Source organism: Nematolebias whitei, chromosome 10 (assembly GCF_014905685.2).
Source record: "Nematolebias whitei isolate Nwh7 chromosome 10, NemWhi1, whole genome shotgun sequence".
Lineage (NCBI taxonomy): Eukaryota > Metazoa > Chordata > Actinopteri > Cyprinodontiformes > Rivulidae > Nematolebias > Nematolebias whitei.
Window position 1 is genome coordinate 13,255,584 of NC_056507.1, and position 19,379 is coordinate 13,274,962.

The 19,379-nt window shown below is 38.2% G+C and overlaps 2 protein-coding genes across 2 annotated transcripts in view; both read left to right on the forward strand.

Annotated features, from left to right (window-relative positions):
* znrf1 (zinc and ring finger 1) overlaps positions 1 to 19,078 on the forward strand; it is a 48,258-nt gene extending 29,180 nt beyond the window's left edge. The window contains exons 2-5 of the mRNA XM_037683371.1: positions 2,225 to 2,320; positions 12,938 to 13,043; positions 15,876 to 15,967; positions 17,191 to 19,078. Coding sequence (XP_037539299.1) covers positions 2,225 to 2,320; positions 12,938 to 13,043; positions 15,876 to 15,933 — 260 coding nt within the window. The 3' untranslated portion in view covers positions 15,934 to 15,967; positions 17,191 to 19,078. The remainder of the gene's footprint in view (positions 1 to 2,224; positions 2,321 to 12,937; positions 13,044 to 15,875; positions 15,968 to 17,190) is intronic.
* Positions 17,388 to 19,379, forward strand: part of gins3 (GINS complex subunit 3) — an 11,350-nt gene continuing 9,358 nt past the window's right edge. Inside the window, exon 1 of the mRNA XM_037683156.1 lies at positions 17,388 to 17,666. Coding sequence (XP_037539084.1) covers positions 17,388 to 17,666 — 279 coding nt within the window. The remainder of the gene's footprint in view (positions 17,667 to 19,379) is intronic.

Below are 19,379 nucleotides of genomic sequence, written 5' to 3' on the forward strand. Positions count from 1 at the left end.
GTGAATTCCTCTGAGGTCGGAACCGAACAATTTGTAAAAAACTGTTGTACCTTTAACATTTTCAAGGGAAGCTTTTCAAGAAAATTTGCAGTGTTATCCGCTGATTCAGATTTACCTGATTAGTTTACCCTAATATTTTTTCAGTCAACTGTTTAGATAATAGCACTTATAGCAAATCTCAGTTTTTGAATCTACAATTTCATTGTTGCTTTGCTGCCTGTATTTTTTGACTCGTAGTAAAAAGGTAAAACGTTTGCTTTAGGTGGACCTTGGACTTTACATGAAATCATAACAATATAATCAGCAAGTACATTTAATAAATACTTCCAAGCATTTCTCAATGTTTATTAATGCCTAGTAAAAACTAATGATTCAGTTGGCCTGATGTAAATATTAGCATGGAAATCATAAATCCTTAACCCTAAAGTTTGTAGTCCTGCTGTTCTCTTTTTCTATTTTAAAGCATAAAATGAATGAAATGAATGAAACATCACCCTTGCTCTTAAAAACGAGCACCAGCACACTTCTTGTCCATTCCTCAGGCATTTTCTCACCTTCAAATATGCCATTAAATATTGGAGTCAAAAACCTCACTGCCATCTCTCTGATATTTCCAAACCTCCACTGGTATGTCATCAGGTCCTACCATCTTCCCTTTCTTCATTCATTTCAGAGCTTTCTGAACTTCACCCAGGCCAATTTAACAGATACTGAGCTAAATCATGGTGTTGTAACTGGGAGCCATTCACAATACAACCTCTTAAATGCTACTCATTGGGATAAATATTTACCTAAATCACCAGCATTAACTGTTGGAGATGTTTGTCTGTTAGTAAAACATCTCATCAATCACTAGACATATTTTCTTGAAAATAATCATTGACTGTACATACAACTGTTTAGCTTTGGATTTAACTCAATTTAAGATGGCTGCCACAGCTAATTGACCTTAGCAAGCACAAAAATGGTTATAACTCAGTCAGCTTAACAGATGTTGAGCTCAAATTTGGTGTGGTAGTAGCTGAGAGTCGTTCACAACACATGCTGTACTTTGAGAATGACATCTTGCGCCTGACGCAGTTTTCAAGGTTTGACCAACTTTTTCAACATAAGATCTTAGTCTAAAACTTTGTCATGAAATGCTTTGGGCAATATGCATCTCTTCAAGGAACACTTAAATATGTACTATCAAAATAGTTATTTAAAAATTATTTTCTTTTTTTTTTTCAACATATAGGCCAACAGTAATCTTAGTATACCACCAGTCTTGATACTTGCTGAATCGCCTCCCTGTTGCTGTTTTTATTGGTTCTTTTTGTCCTGTTAGTTGTGCTCTGTGTGCGAACCCGCCACATGTGACTCAGCAGTCGATCTAATTATCTGTTATGTGTTTAACTAATAAAGTTTGGCCAGCTGGGTCCCATCTAAACAGCAGGAGGAGCAGGAGAGTGCTGAAACGGCTTCGATATAAAACAGTTAGCACTGGGAGTATCTGGGGGAACGTGAGAGGATAAAAGTGGACAAACATTCACAGACGGATGTTTTATTGTGAAAACAGTCATCATGGAAGTTAGAGAAACTGAAATGAGATGTAAAAAAAAAAAAAACAGTTTTATCTGATCATGAATCATAAATGAGCCAACAATAAATTTATTTGTGTTTGCCAGAATTTTAGACTAAGATCATCTTATCATGGGAAGGGATGGATCTTTGTGCACACTCTCATGCAATATTGTGAGATCCTGTGAGATGTGAAGAGCTCCAATATGTGTTAGGGGTACTTTTTTAAATGTCCCAGATCTTAGTGGAGACCTTTTAGATTCTGCTTCACTTGGACTCATTACTCAATTTTAAAAGAATAAACTTTCATACGTATTAAAAAAAACTTCATGTTGCAGCTTTTAGAATAGGAACATCAGTGGGGTTTCTGTCAGGCAGCGGTACCCACAGCTAATTTGTCAAAGTGTGGCATCTGAGTGGCTTCAGGAGCCCTGAGCAGCGGCAGCTAAGTGGTCTACTGATGGGTAATTCATCATCAGGACTGCTGGACTTCAGATCGTCCCAGCAGAAGATGAATGTGTATCATTTTTAGAAATCTTAAAGGGCCCTTTTTGGTAACAGACAGCTAAAAACAGCCTTTTCCTCCTTTCATTTGAATGTTTGTAACATGTGTTATCAATTAGGCAGGTTGCTAAAAGCTGTTGCTCGTTTTTTGTCTTCGTAGGATTCAAGTGTCCTGTCTGCTCCAAATCTGTGGCGTCCAATGAGATGGAGGTTCACTTCATCATGTGTTTAAGCAGGCCACGCCTCTCCTACAATGGTAAGAAACACCTTTGACTGTTCGTGCTGTTTTACTCCATTATCTCGACACTTAGAGCAAAAAGCCACACTGGCTTTCTAACGACACCATGTTAGGGCCATTGCAGATTAAAATAACTATTAAAAAAAAGGCATAATTTGAAGACAAACCTCTGAAATTCCAACTATAATGTCATATTTTTATGTGCAGAAAATGGATCTTATGTTTAAATAGTTTAAATTTGCAAGAAAAAAAGTCAACATTTCCACAATAAATGCACAAGAATAAAACTAGGACAGTCTCCGAAATTGTAAAGTTATACATTTTCTGGGAAACAATAGATAAAACATCTAGCATTAAAGAATAAAGACAAAAGTTTTATGAAATTAAAGGCAACAAAAACAAACTAAACAAACGGAGTCATGCAAATGTGTAAAAGTCTAATATTAGATAAAGTAGCATCCTTCACGTTGGTGAGTTGGTCGAGAGTTTTAGATTTACTTTATAAACTTGAAAAATGATTTAAAAAAAATCCTTTATTTGGCTAACTGTTAGCCTAGCTTGGATAAACACTTTTGCCTCCCCATTCTCTGTGCTCCATGACTGCTGTCCTCCCTGAGAAGGTTCTAACTCTTGTTAACTGTTTCATTTACAAAATGACCAGAATATCACTTTAATCAAACAAATCATTCACTTTTTTTTTTTTTTTTTTTTTTTTAACAAATTCATAGAGAAAGAGGGATTAGGACTAAGGTAAAAAATAAAATGAAATCTGAAATTAAAGTCAGAATTTTTTTAAATAATATAAAAATAAAAATGTGGCTCTAATTGTCTTCTGTAAATTTCTCAATTTACAACCTCCATAAACATCTGAGTGTTTTCTGTTCAATTCAATCCTATCTTTTTTCTTGCAAATGTATAACTTGTGCATATTGTTCATATACATATATGCACACACACACACACACACATATACATATATATATATATATATATATATATATATATATATATATATAACAGGTTTTAACTTGGGGAGTGGTGGTGCAGAGGTTAGAGAAGCCTGTGATAGGAAGGTCGTGGGTTTGAGCCCCTGGACCAACAACATTAAAATGTGGATGGGAACAGTAAAGCACTCACACCTTTCTCCACCCTCATTTGCCTCACTTGCCCTTGAGCAAAGCCTTAACCCCCACCATCTATTCCCCATGGTACCCTAGATTGCAGCTCTCTGCTCCACACAGAGGGCTGTGGTAGCTCGGTGGTCTGTGGTTGAGTCATGAAGGGCATCCAGCGTAAAAACAATGGTCAAATCTTTATGTGATTAGTTCGCTGTGGTGGCCTCTGAAGAATGGAGCAGCTACAAACAAACAAAAAAAACAACAACATGTTTTTAACTTAACAATTGGCCTTTATTTTGGATTTTCTTAAGTTTTTTTTTTTTGGTCTTGTCCACTTTGTTCTTTTTTCATTTTTATTTACAATGGCTCTAATTTGCTGTTGTACTTTCATTTAGGTGCAGTTTTTATTTTTAAATATATGTTTATTGGTCTTTTACCTTTGGTGTACCAAGTCACCTGCTGCTGTTTCTGATAAATATTCATCAGGCGGTGCGTGATTCTGCAGACTGGCGTGTTCCTGAGCCGGTCCTTTCCCAACATCATAAAAATGAATGAGAGGAAACAAAGAAAATGATCCATTATACATTTATAGGGTTGCTGTACACAACAACATGTTGAATTATCTTTTTTGTTTTAAACCCAAACATGGCTCACGCTTCATGACGATTCCCCTCAACAAACTGGAAGATTTAAAGGCTTGTGTTTCACAAGATGTTTTTACATTTGACCCTCATGTGTCTGTTAGATGTGGAGGACAACTTGTAACTTTAGAAAAACTGTCCTTTTCAGAACCAGTTATGTAAAGATTTTTTCGTCTGCACTCGTTTGGTGCACAATCATTATTTTCATGCACATTTCTGTGCCAGTCCTGAGCTAAAACGATGAAATAAAAAAGATCTGTGCAGAATAATTAGGAAACTTGATCAGTGACAAATGTAAATGACTGAGGGCCTTTATGGACAGCAGCTTAAGGTCAAAAGATGAGAGCAATATTTGTAAATTACTTGTTAGGGTGGGTTTTTTTTTTTTTTTTGGAGAAGAAAAAACTAATTTTTGGATAAACTGGTGTAAAATATTTATAGAAAAATCCATTCAAAAAGTAATATTTTAATTTCTGTTGGCAGAAAACAGAATTTACTAAATGTTTGATTTAGCCAAATAAAAGTGACAACATTTGCATCTCTCTTACATGTCATATTTGAGCCCAGGTAATTTTTACAAATTAATCTGATTATTAAGATTCTGTTTGACGTTTCTCCCAGATTAATCAAAGACTCTAAGATGAGTCTGTAAATAGTTTTGTAGTATATTTTTTTGCAGGCTGTTTCTTCTCAGTAACCCTGAAAGTTGAAGCTCAGCCAGTAAAGACGACTCTAAATATGTTATAAAAGCTTTTGAATTAATAAAATCATACAAATAGGATCCTAAAAGTGTTTATGCATTATGAAATGATTTGATTTTTATTTTAACGCTTCCACCACATATGATTCAAAAGGAGTATTTTTCAAAATGGCGCGTGCTTCGGTTTCTTTAAAGGCAGTTCAAAACGAATGTAGCATTTCTAAATGTCAATTTACAATTAAAAACATATTTACTATAAAACAAAAAAAATCAAACTAAACGAAACAAAATTATAGATTCAATATAAGGGTTTTAAAGTAAAAAAAATCGTTTCGTAGTCTACTTCAAATGGTTTAATTGATTGAATGCAGCCATAAAGAATGGAAAATGAATAATTAAAAAAAACAGAATTGAAGGAAAGTATAAGAAAAAAAAAGAAAGAAAGAAAACTAAACAAATTGTCAAAATTAGTTTAGTTCTGAACATTTAAAGAGAAAACATGGAGAGCAGCAGCCCTTTAGAAATATAATGTTATAAATCTATAAAATAAAATCTATCAAATGAGGAAACACAACAGGACAGACTATGGAAACACTGGTTCTGACACGTACTGGGTTGGATTTTAGTTATTTTAAAGATGCTAAAATATCCTCTTAAACGCTCCTAAAGGTGAGTCATCCTCATGACTCACTGCTTCATTTATGAAAATGAGAATCTTGGCTCTGCACATGATGGAAGTGTGATTGTGATGCACCTCAACACCTCAGCTGAGTCAAGTTTTATGGGTAGGGTCTAAATGCATGCACATATTTAGAGCCCTATGAAGCTGTGCATAATTATCGTCTCAGAAAAATACACAATTATTAGCAATTTCAGTTTAAAATATTCCACAAGACCTTAACATTTCCTTTGCTACAAATCTTTGTTTCAAAAGTCTGTTTAGCATGAACCAAACCTCACTGTTTTATCGATATTTCATTTGTCTGTACTGTTAGCAAAATATCTCATTATGTATGGATTTTAATGAACCTTTCAGGAAGTAATAATCTGGATGACATCTACAGCTGATTAACTTTGGATTCAACCTAAATCAAGATGGCCACCGCAGCTAAGTGACCTTGAAAAAAGACTTTCGCTCAGTCAGTTTTACAGACAAACCAAAAATTGCTGAGAAAGAAGCTGAATCTGATCCCCAACTCAGAACCTGAGCAATAATTGATCACGTAGTGTTTACAACGCCACCATTAACTACTCAGTTCAGCTGTGTCTGTTAGCAAAATATCCAAGAAATCACACGATGGTTTCTAATAAAACTTGCAGGATGCACCTGATGCAAGGGATTAACTTGTGCAGTCATCGCGATTCAAGATGACTGTCACAGCAAACTGACCCCAGGAAACACACAAATGGCTGCAACTCAATTAGACTGACTGATTTTGAGTTAAACTTTGCGTGGTAGTAGCTGAGAGTCACTAAAAACACATACTCTCTGAGCACACTAATGCACATTTTTAAAAAGTTTGACCATGAAAGGACGATATGGCTTCGTCAGTAAATGCTAACTGATTTCAGCGAGCAGGTGTCTGTTTTAATGATGCGCTGCCTCTGCTGGATGCTTGGAGACTCCCGCGTGTCACAGCAGCTCTTTGACGGACACTCGCCTGACTCCAGTCTGTGCGCGTGACACGTCTGACCTTGTAGAAGCCTCTGCGTCGATAATGGCGAATAGCAAAATCGATAAAAACGATAGCGAAATCATGTGAAATCACTTGAGGCTCGGAGGGCAGAGATGTAACGCTGCTGCTCCACAGATGGCCGGGAGTGTGGTCCTCAAGCCCTGAAATCAAATCTAATGTAGGTCTGAAGCTGGCAGACAAACTCCAGCTGAACACTGACGGAGGCAGAGAGAGGACAGTGAAACTGTCTTAAAGAAGATGGGATCTTGAGTGATGGGGTGTCCTGATGGTTGATAACAGACGAGAGAGGAGAGGGTGAAAGAAGAAACACTCCCATAATTCCTCTTTTTTTTCCCCTGCAGCTACTTTCTGTCCTGTCACTCTTTATTTTCAGCAAATAATGCAACACGATCCTCCCTGTGTCCGCCTCTGATTTCTTTCTCCTCTCTTTGACCCTTCTTCTCTGGTCTCTTTGGTTTTTGAGTCATGAAATGGACCAGGCTTATCTGGTTACCCAGCATGCTCAGGGGTAAAATCAACACATCTTAAAAACCATGTTTAGTCAGAGTGCCATCTTGTCTACTTATAGAAAGTGTATATAGAATATTAATTAAATGTTTTTGTTTCTTCTGGTTTCAATGTTAAACGTTGAGCTCGCTGAAAATGACATACTTTTTACATTATTTTTGTTCAGGCTAACCTATCATGAATTTCCTTTTGTTATCTGTTCATTTGATTTTAAAATTTAAAACCTTTCTTAAATTACTATCCAATGAGGTTTAGGGTCAGCGCTCTGTGTCAGGTGTAAGGTTAGGTTTAGGAAAAGGGTTATATAAATCTCACAAAAACACTTCCTGTTTGACCCACGTGCGACACTGCACATTATCAGTGATAAAAACGAAACTTTAAAACTGCCAAGAGGGACAATAACGTCCAAAGCCAATGAAATATCTATCTAACGAAGCCAGTTGCGTTGAATCTTCACTTCGTCGCTGTCTCCCATCCTGAGCAAGCACAAAGGCAACAGTGGAAAGGAAAAACTCCCTTTTAACAGGAAGAAACCTCCAGCAGAACCAGGCTCAGGACGAGCAACCATCTGCTTCAACTAGCTGGGTTTGAGAGGAACAGGAAGGAGAAACAAACAAACACAGAGCGGCAGGACCAGGTGTTCTTTCTGTTGGAAGAAAGACAACAAAACAAGTTAAGGATAAAAATAACAGGTAGAGTAGAGCAAGTACAGACAGCAGCAGAGTGAGTCCTCCAGCAGTCTAAGCCTACAGCAGCATAACTAAGGGATAGCTCAGGAAACCTAAGCCAACCCTAACTATAGGATTTATCAAACAGTGAAGACTTAAGCCCAGTCTTAAAGGCGTCAGCCTCACGGACAGAAACTGGAAGTTGAGAGTAGCCTGAGAGACATTAACGCTTGAATGAGGATTTGGTGAAAACGGAGTGATTAAGTAGACCGAAGATAAGGAAAAGTGGCTAAAGCTGTGACAGGTGAACAGCATGCAGGTAGAAATGGGTGTGGTAGGGCCGGCTGAGGAGCAGACAACTAACTGAGGACGATGGCACAGAGGAACACAGGAACTGATAAAAATTAAAACACGAGGAACTAAATCCAGGAATCTCTGCTGTTAATGATCATAAAATTGATTATTTTAAATTAAAAGAAACTTGTTTTGATGTTTTTTTTTCAATAGGTTTAAATCTGCTAAGATGCAGGTGTTATTTCAGTGAAGTGTCAAAGTGAAAATGCTCCATGCTGTTTACTCTTTGTTGTGCTCATCATCCATCTTCTGCTTGATCTGGCCATTTGGTAAATGACTGATTTGATTAGACTTTTTCTAAAAGTTTTTTTTTATTTTTTATTTTTTACACGAGCATTTTTTCAGAATCCCACCCTAGTGAAGACCACCCTGATAGTCTCATTCGTAGTGCAACACGAACACTTTTAAAGTAATGCTGTAACAACACAGATAAAAGTTGCTGCTTTTGAACTTTGCTCAGGCGTGTCAGGATGATGGAAAAAGCAAAAGTGTGATGATCAAAGGCTGTGGCTGCTCTAGTTTCACCTGAGGCAGCTCAGATCCAGATCTAACTTTTGAACTGATCAAAGTGTCTCAGAGAGGTAACAGATTGTTTCCAGTAACCGCTTTAACAAAAGGAGTGTCATGAAAGACAGGTCACCTCTGCCGCTACCTGGAACTCCAGCACACCGGCACCTCAGCGAGACTGCTGAGTGGTCCAACGTGTCTGAGCTGAGATGAGAGATGGCTGTGCAGCCAAGGAGTCCTTGAAGGCCTTCAGAGGATTTTTTAAAGGAATTTGACAGAAGAGAAATAAAACTGAATTGAAATGAAAAAGTGTGCGTTTGCTGCTTGCAGAGAGCAAGAGCAGGTGAGGGTTATCAGTACTGGAGTCCCCGTGAGGTGACCGCCAGATCTTTTCTGGCGTTAGACTTCCAGTGATGATATTTTAATGCTTCCAGCTAAATAAACCCCCTTGAAGGGAGAACATGGAGGGAGGCTGGGCACAGACATGGGAGCCAGGAAGCTGAATTGGAGAGCAAACAGAGAGAAACAATAAAAAAGGTGAGGTGTGATTCCTGCACCACCGGAGGGCAAAGAAAGAAACACGAAAACAGGAATTTTGTGCAATCCAAGGAAGCAAGGAGTGAATTATCTAAGTGATTATTGATGCTGAACGCTGGCAAACCTGCAAGAAGGAAAACAGAGCTGAAAGTCAAGAGGGAGGCAGGTGAAGTAAGGGAAGGAGCACTCAGATCATAATGCAACATATCGTGATCACTTAATGATGGATATAGGCCACATGAAGCAAAAGATCATGCTGCTTATGTTGACAAACATTTTCAATTTGTAGCGCTCTGTGAGAGTTTTTACAGACGTCTCTGTGGGGATGTGCTCGTGTTCGTTTGTCTGTACTGTTCGCATCATTACTCCCCATCAATCAATGGATGTGCATCTACAAACCATTATCTTTGGAAATAACACCAATTCAAGATGGCTGCCACAGCTAAGGAACCTTAAGAAACACAAAACTAGCAGCAAACCAGCCAACTTTACAAACACTGGCCAAACATTGGTGTGGTAGTAGCAGAGGGTTATCGCCAACACATGCTCAAAGCTCGTGAGGTTGTTTTTATGATTACATTTACAAATGAAAGAATTTACTGTATGATTAAATTAAAATGAGCTTTGTCTTCAAAGTTGGAAATGTAAAGAGTACGATCGGACGTTAACGAGGGAGGATAATGTGCGGAGAACACAAAGATGACTCGTGAAACAATAAGCAGATAATTGGAGGCAAGCTGAGACCAGCCTGGTTCCTCATTGACTCAGCGTGGATTAGAAGCTGGGCTTTGTGCGCCTGTTTCTGTTTCAGATGTGAGGTGAGCTCAAACAGCTGGAGAGGTGAGATGTTTTTTCAACTCAAACAAGTTTATTTATTTAGTGTCATCACAACAGAAATCGTCTCAGGGCACTGAACAGAAACATTCATATATATAAATAATAATTTAACATTATTTATCTGAGGAGCAGACTGCTTTGAATTTAACTCCATCACAGACTCTCATCTTGAGCAAGCATGAAGGCGACAGTGGAAAGGAAAAACTCCCTCATGAGGAAGAAACCTTTAGCAGAATCAGGCTCAGGACAAGCAGCCATCTGCTTCGACCAGCTGGGTTTGAGAGGAACAGATACACAATGGCAGGTCAAGAATCACGTTAAGATAGAAATAGTATCAAACGAAAACTATTCAATTTTAACAATTCATTTAAGGAAATGAGGTAAATTTGTCCTCTAGTAGTGTAAGCCTAACAAGTCAACCCTAACTATAGGACTTATCAAAAAGGAAAGTATTAAGCCCAGTCTTAAAACTGGACAATGTGTCCGCCTCACGGACAGAAACTGGAAGTTGGTTCTGAAAGATCTTCCTCCCATTCTGCTTTTGGAAACTCTAGGAACCACAAGTAAGCCTGCAGTCTGAGAGTGAAATGCTGTGTTAGGAAAATATGGAACAATAAGATCTCAAATATAAGATGGAGCTAGGTTGTTGAGAGCTTTGTAGGTTAGAAGTAAGATTTTGAATTAAATTCTGGACTTGACAGGGAGCCAATGAAGAGAAGCTAAAACTGGAGCGATATGATCTCTCCTACTAACTCCAGTTAAGACTCTGGCAGCAGCATTTTGGATTAACTGAAGACTTTTTAAGGAAGTTTTTGGACGTCCAAATAATAAACCATTGTAATAATCCAATAATTTTTCAGCTTGGACTGCTAACAGATCAACGCCAGCATGTTCAGGCTAATCCCTTGACTTCAACTATCAATATGATGTAGCTGGAGGATGAAGACTCTCTGTCAACTCATGTCGACCTGTTATAAAATACAATAATTTTAGGTTTAAAAAAAGAATTTGTGACTAAAAATGAAACACAGTATTGTATAAAGCACAGGTAAAGAACAGGTGAGAGTGGACGCTCAACTGACTGAATGAGAAGTGTCACAGAGGAAACACAGGAACAGGACAGAACACATAAAAGACATCCATGAATTTATTTTATTTATTCATTTAATGTCGGTATTTGTGTGTCATCGCTGAGATACATCCTTTGTTACATAGAAAAATCAAGCATCATGTGTAGATTGTCTTTGGTGGACAATCACCATGTATGTCACAGATAAATGAAGTCTTAACCTTGTAAATGTAATCCGCTTGGATGCATACACTCTGCTTTATGGCTGAGCGATCTATCATTTTGTTCCTAAATGAAATGGTTTATTGATCCTCACTTCAAAGAAGCGTGGAGGTTTTTCTAGACTTATGTTAGTGGAGTATAAAGAGGACTGAACGGAGGGATTTTAATATTTTAAATCAATTAGAAATTTTCATTAAAGAACAGTTCTGAAGATTGCAAACAGGGCATTAGGCCGTCGTACAGTCTCATCTTTATTATTATTATTATTATACTGCAAAATTCTATTTTGCATTATGAACTGGTCTTAATTGGAAACATGAAAAAATATTAACATGACAGAGGCAAGGTTGGTGCCATAAATTACTAATTGTATATTCATCAAACCAGCCTTGCTTTCATATTTCTGTAAACCCCAAACATCACAACAAATCAACACTTCCAGCTTGTCTGTTACCAATAATTCTCCTCTGACAAAAAATATGTACGGGTTTAAAAACCACACTGGTGATAAATATAAAAAAAAAAATAAACTGGTTATAACCTGTCTTAATTTTTAAAGTGTACTCCAGCAGATTCAATCATAACATAGGGGCAACTGCCAAAATGGGCGCAAAACAAACGGATATGGTTACTATGTGAGTGAACATGGGTGTCACACGACCATCTTAGCACCAACATAACTGGTTTGTTCCACTTTGGAGTAATCTGTCTGGGGCAAGAATCAGTTTTGTGTTGTGTGTTTCCTTGACTGATGAAGCCTTCCGGATGGCAGGTGAAATGTTTCCGCAAAAAAAAAAAAAAAAAAAATCTGTCCAGATGACCTGACTGAAAATTGTTGCAAAGCATATATGTTCTTGTTTTTAGTATTTCACCCTGTTTTACAGCACCCTGATTCATTGTTTTGTACACTACTCTTATTTTAACTGCATTTTTACTGTAGTTTATTGTTGTCATTGTCTACGGTTTTGTTATCTGTACTTTATATGTTCTGTCTGGAACAGGTCCCTCTTGTAAATAAGTCCCCGCGGCTCAATGGTAAATGGACTGTACTTATATAGCATCTTTCTATCTAATCAAAATCTATCTAAATCGCTTTACACTACAATCTGTGCCACATTTACCCATTCATGCAGCACTCTACTAGATCTCTACAAAGCTAATTGAACAAATCATTCTAAAGAGACTAATCAGAGCTTTATCACATTCATACACTGATGGGACACACATCGGAGGCGATGAGGGGTTCAGTGTCTTGCCCATGGACACTTCAGCATGTGACTGCTGGTGGATTCGAACCCCTAACTCTTGCATTGGAGGACGACTGCTCTAACCACTCAGCCACAGTCGCCCCGTCAATGATGCAAGCCTGTATAAATAAAGGTTGAATGAATGAATGACTTGAATGCACATAAACCTGAACATGGACAAGACTTATTTCAGTGATCTCCTCTGGAGATCAACATGACTGATAATATAAAATGTGTTTGTTTTGGCTGCTCCAAGGCTGCTGTTGTTCATTAGGCTGGATGAAGGGGAGTAAAATATTTTGAGCTGAAATTTGAAGCAGAAATGGCTCCAGGCTCGTCTCAAAATGCCTCCATGTGTGTTTTTGTTGCTGCACGCAGGAAGAAGCCACAGTATCCACTGTGTAATGCAGCAAGCTGCTTTCTGCTGGGTTTGTTATGCTGTCTGAGATTCTGCATGTTTTTTGGTGCATACTGATTTGTTTCCCCCTTGTGTGTGTGCGTGTGCATGTGTGTGTGTGCCTGCCACCTTAGATGATGTGTTGGCGAGGGATGCCGGTGAGTGTGTCATCTGTCTAGAGGAGCTGCAGCAGGGGGACACCATAGCCAGACTGCCGTGCCTCTGCATCTACCACAAAAGGTGACTGACACACAGAAACAAACACACACACACACACACACGCATAAATGAATCACTGCTGTTATATACTTTTGCACTTCTTCTAATTAAATCCCCTCACAGAACTCCAGTAAAAACTTAAAGATAGATTGCAGTTTTTGCCTTTGCTGCAGAAGTTCTTCATGCTGTATGTTTGGATAATAAAGCTGCAGGTTACATTTCTAAACACTTGAAGATTAGCTGGATAGCTCTGGATAATTACCGTTAACTAGAGAAATTGCACTTCCTGCGAAAATGTAGTGTGGATGCTTATTGCAGAAGAACTTGCTGAAAAACAGCTGAATTTAGCTAAAAACCTGGTGAAATCTAGCTGAAATGGAAGAACAAGTCTTACTTAGCAGAATAAAGCGGAAAAAAAAAGATATTTGCTGAATTACATTCAAATAAACAAAAATGAGCACAAAAATAGCAAATTAACAACATAAAAAAGGCCAAAATTAGCAAGAAATAGCTGAAAGGCTTAAACTACCAGAAGGAAGTGGAAAGAGCTGAAATTAGCTAAAAAATGTGGTGTTAGCTGAAAAAGCTAAAATTAGCATAAACAGCTAGCAGAAAAGGCTGAAACTAGTAGAAAAAAACTGAAAGGAGCAAAACAAACTGAAATTAGCAGATAGAAGTTAATTAGACTAAAAGTAGCAGAAATTATCATGACAATTTTGACTGAAAACAGCCAAAATTGGCTAAAACAAATGCTAAAAAGGTAGCTGAAAAAATAGATCAAGCTTAAATTAGCAGAAGAAAGCAGAAAGAAAAAGTTTGCCCAATCAGGCTGAAAGAAGCAGAAATGAGCACAAAAAAGTGGAAATTATCTGAAATAGCTGAAATTAGCAATAACAAAAAAAGCTGTTGAAAAGTAGCTGAAATAACAGAAAGAAGCTTAGATTACCAGACAGAACTGGAGAGAGCACATTTTTGTTGAATTGGGATGAAAAAAGTTGAAATCAGTACAAAAAAAGAAGTGGAATTAACTGAAAAAGCTCAAATTAACATAAAAACAGCTAAATATAAGCTGACATAGCAGGAAAAAGCTGAAACTTCCAGAAATAATCTGAAAGGAGCATAACAAGCTCAAATGACCAGAAAGAAGTTAGAAGAAGTACAAAGATGTTGTAGTTAGCAGAAAGAATCTAAAAGAAGCACAACCAGCTGAAAAAACAGCTGGAAGCTGAAAGAAGCTGAACCAGGACAAAATGTGAAAGGAGAAAGGTTGTAAACAGATCTAAAGATTTGAAGGATGTGAAATGAGCTCAATTCATTTTCTATGAGGAAAAAATGGCAGAAAAGACTAAATATTTCAAAAAAGCTACAGTAAAGTTGCACCAATACCCAAAGCACCCTTCTCCTGAGTGAGCTGAATGTTTTGATATGATTTGTTGAAATAGCCTAAAAATTGTGGAACAAGAAGTGTGCCGGAAAACGTATGGAAGAAAAATGGATCTCAGTCGTGTGAACGCTTCATGAACATTCGCACAATAAACAGAAGGCAGCCTGCAGATGACTGATGCTAGTTCTTAGCTCTTACAGTTACGCTGGTGTCACCCATCAGCCTCTGTGCTGGTTTCTGTTTTCCTCTCGGTGAATTCAGTTTTTTTAAAGGAAACACAAGATGGGACTTTTGTTTTACTCTTCGAGACAAGGTCAGAATAACAACTGCAAACTGTGTCTGACTGCAGCAGCGGGGCACGAAATACAGTATCTAAGGCTTGTTCCTCAATTTATTCCAGAGTTTATGGGAGAGTTTTGATTAGATTTTATGGATTTGATTGTTTTGCATTTATTTTAAATCTGTTTATTGAAATGAATAAATTATTAACCGATTAAATAAAGGTTTTAATAGCAGACAGCCAGACAGTGCTGACTGTAACAATTAATGTTTCAAGCAGAGGTCACACAGTGTCTAGCACTCAGACTGTGCATTGAGGATGACTCTCAGCTGCTACTACGCCAAATTTGAGCTCAGTATGTGTGGAATTATTAGAGATGTAGCCATTAGCTTAGCTGTGGCTCTTAATGTTAAGCTGCAGTCTAAACTTTTCAGTTTATTTATTAATTATTAAAGTGGTTTTCAAATCAATTCTTTAAAATGCGTCCATCTAATTGATTTATAAATTGTTGAAAGCCCTTTAAGGTCATGTTCTACTGTCATTTTGTGGAAACAAACAAACAACAAAAATTAAATGTAGCATGTTTGAATCAGGGACTGTTATTGTTTTAACCAGTATTTGCTAGATTATGCAACCGTTTAGTGAAAAAACAAAACTGACTTATCTTTATTAAGTTACAGCAAAAAAATGAAATGCAGGAAAAAAGAGAACTACATTTATTTGCGCACGCACACACGCACGCACGCACACACGCACACACAGACGGTTACAGACAGGTGAAATGTGTGTGAAATTTAAAATAGGTCATATGTGAGTTCTATTCCTGTGTTTCCCCATGAGTTTACTTTGTAACTTGTATGTCGTGTGTGTGTGTGTGTGTGTGCGTGCGTGCGTGCGTGCGTGCGTGCGTGCGTGCGTGTGTGTGTGTGTGTGTGTGTGTGTGTGTGTGTGTGTGTTTGCTGATGTGGGAGGATTTGGAGGTCTTCCAACAGAAATATAAGTTACTTCTTTAGCAACAGCTTTGTTTAACACTGAATCCATAATCAAGGTTTCTTGATGCTTTGACTGTTTTCTTCCTGTCTCTAACCTCTTGGTTATATTTCTAAATCTGCAGTACCTCAAGTATAAATGCTGACCAAACAGCTTTGCGTGTGTGTGTGTGTGTGTGTGTGTGTGTGTGTGTGTGCAGCTGTATAGACTCCTGGTTTGAGATCAATCGGTCCTGCCCTGAACACCCCTCCGACTGATGGCCCACCTGACCTGCTCTGAGTACTGTTCAAGGTGAGGAACGCTGCACGTTGTGTGTAAACAGTACCGTGCACACTTTAAAAACCTGAGCTTCCTTTAAAGAAAATGTTCTTCATCAATCCTGGCTTCCAGAAGATCTTTACAGTTTGTACTTCAAAGACTGGCTGCTTTTCCACACGTTTTCTCTCTGATCTTTGTCAGCAACAGAATTTTGTTCAGTGTATTTAAAAAGGGTTTTAGCTGCTGTACTTTTAGGGAATCATCTTGTTGGTGCTAAAATGTAATTTAATCTATATCAGCTGTGTTATTGTTTTTTTTTTAATAGATTCATATAAAGAAATGGTGGAAAATGTGTCTTTGTGATAGACTGTTGGTAAGAAAGTGCCTAAAGAGCACATTTTTATTATTTCTTGCTCTGTTTTTTTGTTATTTGTGGAAACAACAGCAATTTATCTTTTGATTTCAGTAGTCTTTTTAATGCCTGCATAATTAAAAAGTTGTTCTTAGGTTAAACATTCCTCTAAAAACGGTCAGGAACAACTGCAGGGAGAGGTTACACAGATAAGTAACCAAGGAGAAAACTGTGCTGTGAAACAAAACTTAACACGTTTAGAATATACAGATAAAAAAAGAAAGTAATTCGTAAAATAATGTGATTACATTCCAAATGATTTTCTTATGCATTTATGACAATAAATCCTCCTAAACGTTTTCTACATATTATAATAGAGGCAGGACCAGGAGCTGGAAATCCAAGTCACAAAAACAAGTGACCAAATATTAAAAATGTATATTCAGCTGTTGATTTTTGTTGACTCATGTTACATTAATGCTGAATATTAGAACATGGATTATTTATTTATTTGCTTTCTGTTGTTTCTTTAAGGCTTGAAAATGTCATGTGACACAATGTGAGATAGGAAGTTGGGTTTGTGGGACTTTCCATTAGATGGTGACTCTGACTCTAATATTGCAACATGGCAGCGCCCCCAACTTTGACCTTTTGGCTTCAATTTTGGACATTGGAAGTTAATGGAGTCATTTATCTTTATTTACCTTGATGGTTATACACTTTAAATTTTAGCACACACATGCACACATTTTAAGTAATAAAATAAAATAAATCACATTTTCAGCTGCAGAGTTAAGCCAATTTGTTTACCGTCAATTTAAGTGATATAAAATGTCTTCAACTGATTTGATAATTCTTTAACATCAGCAGGATTTACTTTGGTCTGTCTGCTCTTTGTTTCCAGGACACGCTGTGGTCCTGCTCTGGACATTTGAACACAGACGCAACCAAATCCAATGAAACAATCAAAGCGATCATCACGTTCTCACTCCGACAGAATCCATCGTCCTTACAAGATAACTGTTCTTTGTGAACTGAACCAAAACAGAAACATTTAACTGTGGAACCTCCACGCATTAAAGGGCCTCAGTCAAACCCTCCATGTTACATCAGCTGATGATCCAGCATCCAACCCTCTTCAGTCCCTTAAAGGGCTTCATCTGCCGCCCCCACTCCTCCACCTCAGCCGTTGGTCGGTTGAGCCCCAGACATGCTCAGGTCTTAGCAGGCCGCCCGTCTCGTCTCTGGATCCAGGCCTGTCTGTATAGCCCTCCGATGGCCTTAACCGAGGAGAGAGGAAGCAGCGCAGAGAACGAGAAACACAAAAGGCAGATGGAAGAAGAGGAATGGATGGAAACAGTGCAGAAGCTTGATAGGACGGTCCGACTTCTGCATTTTTCAGCTGTGCTCATCTCTCACAGCAGAACTCCAACTTGGTGATGAAGAGACGCCTCTCAGCGTGCTCCTCTTTCATAGCTCCTGCCAGTTTTGCATCCTTCCACACCAGTTTGACTCAGATGAATACATTAAAAAAAAAAAAAAGCGCCTAAAAGGCTTTTACGATCTGGTTTGTGCACACCTGAGCAGGAAACAGAGGGGCGGTTGAAATGAATGAGATGTGAGGATGTTTGTCACGTGCGGTTTGGTTGCGAGGAGCGTTCTGAGCATGCTCAGTCCTGAACGGGAGGGAGGAAGGAACAGGAACCAATGTAGTTTACGCTCTTAATGTGTAATGTGTGTGTCTGGGATGCTCCAGCGTCGGGCTTCACTTGGAATGTGTGTACACAATGTGTGTCTGTGTGTGCGCTTGGATTTGTGACAGGATAGATTTTGCTGAAGCCTTTTGAGTGTGTGTGTTTCTGTGAAAGGTCATTGTAGAGGACTGACTGGGACAGTGCTGTGTGTGTGTCTGTGTATTGAAATGTTTACAGTTTAGATATCCATGTTCCCTGTGTGTGCGACTGGCAGTCCTCCCTTTACTTTGCTGATGTTTACAGCTACAGAAAAGCAACATGACATATTGTAAAATCAAATGTAACCTCTCCTTGTTTGCTCTAGCAGACCTGCCAGATTTTTCATGCCAGCGTGGTTAGTCATTTCTTCGAGGAAGACTCGAGTGTGAGGGCGAGTGCGCGTTTCCGTTCGTGCGGCTGTTTGCGTGGAAAGATTACCGAGCGAGCTGACCCAGAACAGGCCTGAGGACCCAAAGAGTCAGATGCAACTGAACCACAGTTACATTCAGATTTACTTAAAGCACACAGAAAACATATGAAGTGAAGTTTTAGGAACAAAACTGCAAACTAACCTACAAGAATGGGTCAAAACAGCAAAAGGTTAACCTTGAAATTACTGAGAACACATACACAAGCAATTTCATGTCCGCCTGCTTTTTAATTAAATTCTGATGGCCTCAAAATGAATTAGACTCTTTTGGCCCTTGTGTCTTGCTTGGTTGTGCACCCTGAGGCCTGCTGGCTCATAATCTGTCTACTACTGTCTGTTTGTACCTCTAAAGGCGACTGTTGGTCTCTGCTTTAGTTCCCCTGAAACAGGTCTGGCTGTCTGCGACACGCGAGGCATTCGGACCCTCGAAAGGACTGTTGTTCCACTGTGGAGTCGCTGAATGGGGCTTATTTATTCATTTGTTCATATTTAAAAATGTTTGGTTATTATTTAAATCCTGTGAGAAGGCCAAGAGCTGACATGTGAAGACTACTACAAATCATACAAACAAACTGCATTTACAAAGCTACTGTAAACAAATGGTGGAATAAATTGTGCTAGATGACAAACTATTTTCACTTTTTTTTCCCGTGACGCAGACACATCACATCATCTACGGCGAGACAAAAAGCTATTTTGGTCACAAAAAAAACTTTCTTGCTGTTTAAATCGACTTTCGTTTCTGTCTGTTTCAGTCAGTGTTTTACTACATTTCCCAGAATGTCTTGTCTGCTTAAAGATAGTACAAGCCATGTACGATGATTGATCACTGATAAAAAGTGCTAATTTGAACTTTTAAGACCATATTGTTAAAACATACGGATAAAACATAAGATTTTTTTTTAAATGCACAAAATTATTTAATCAGCT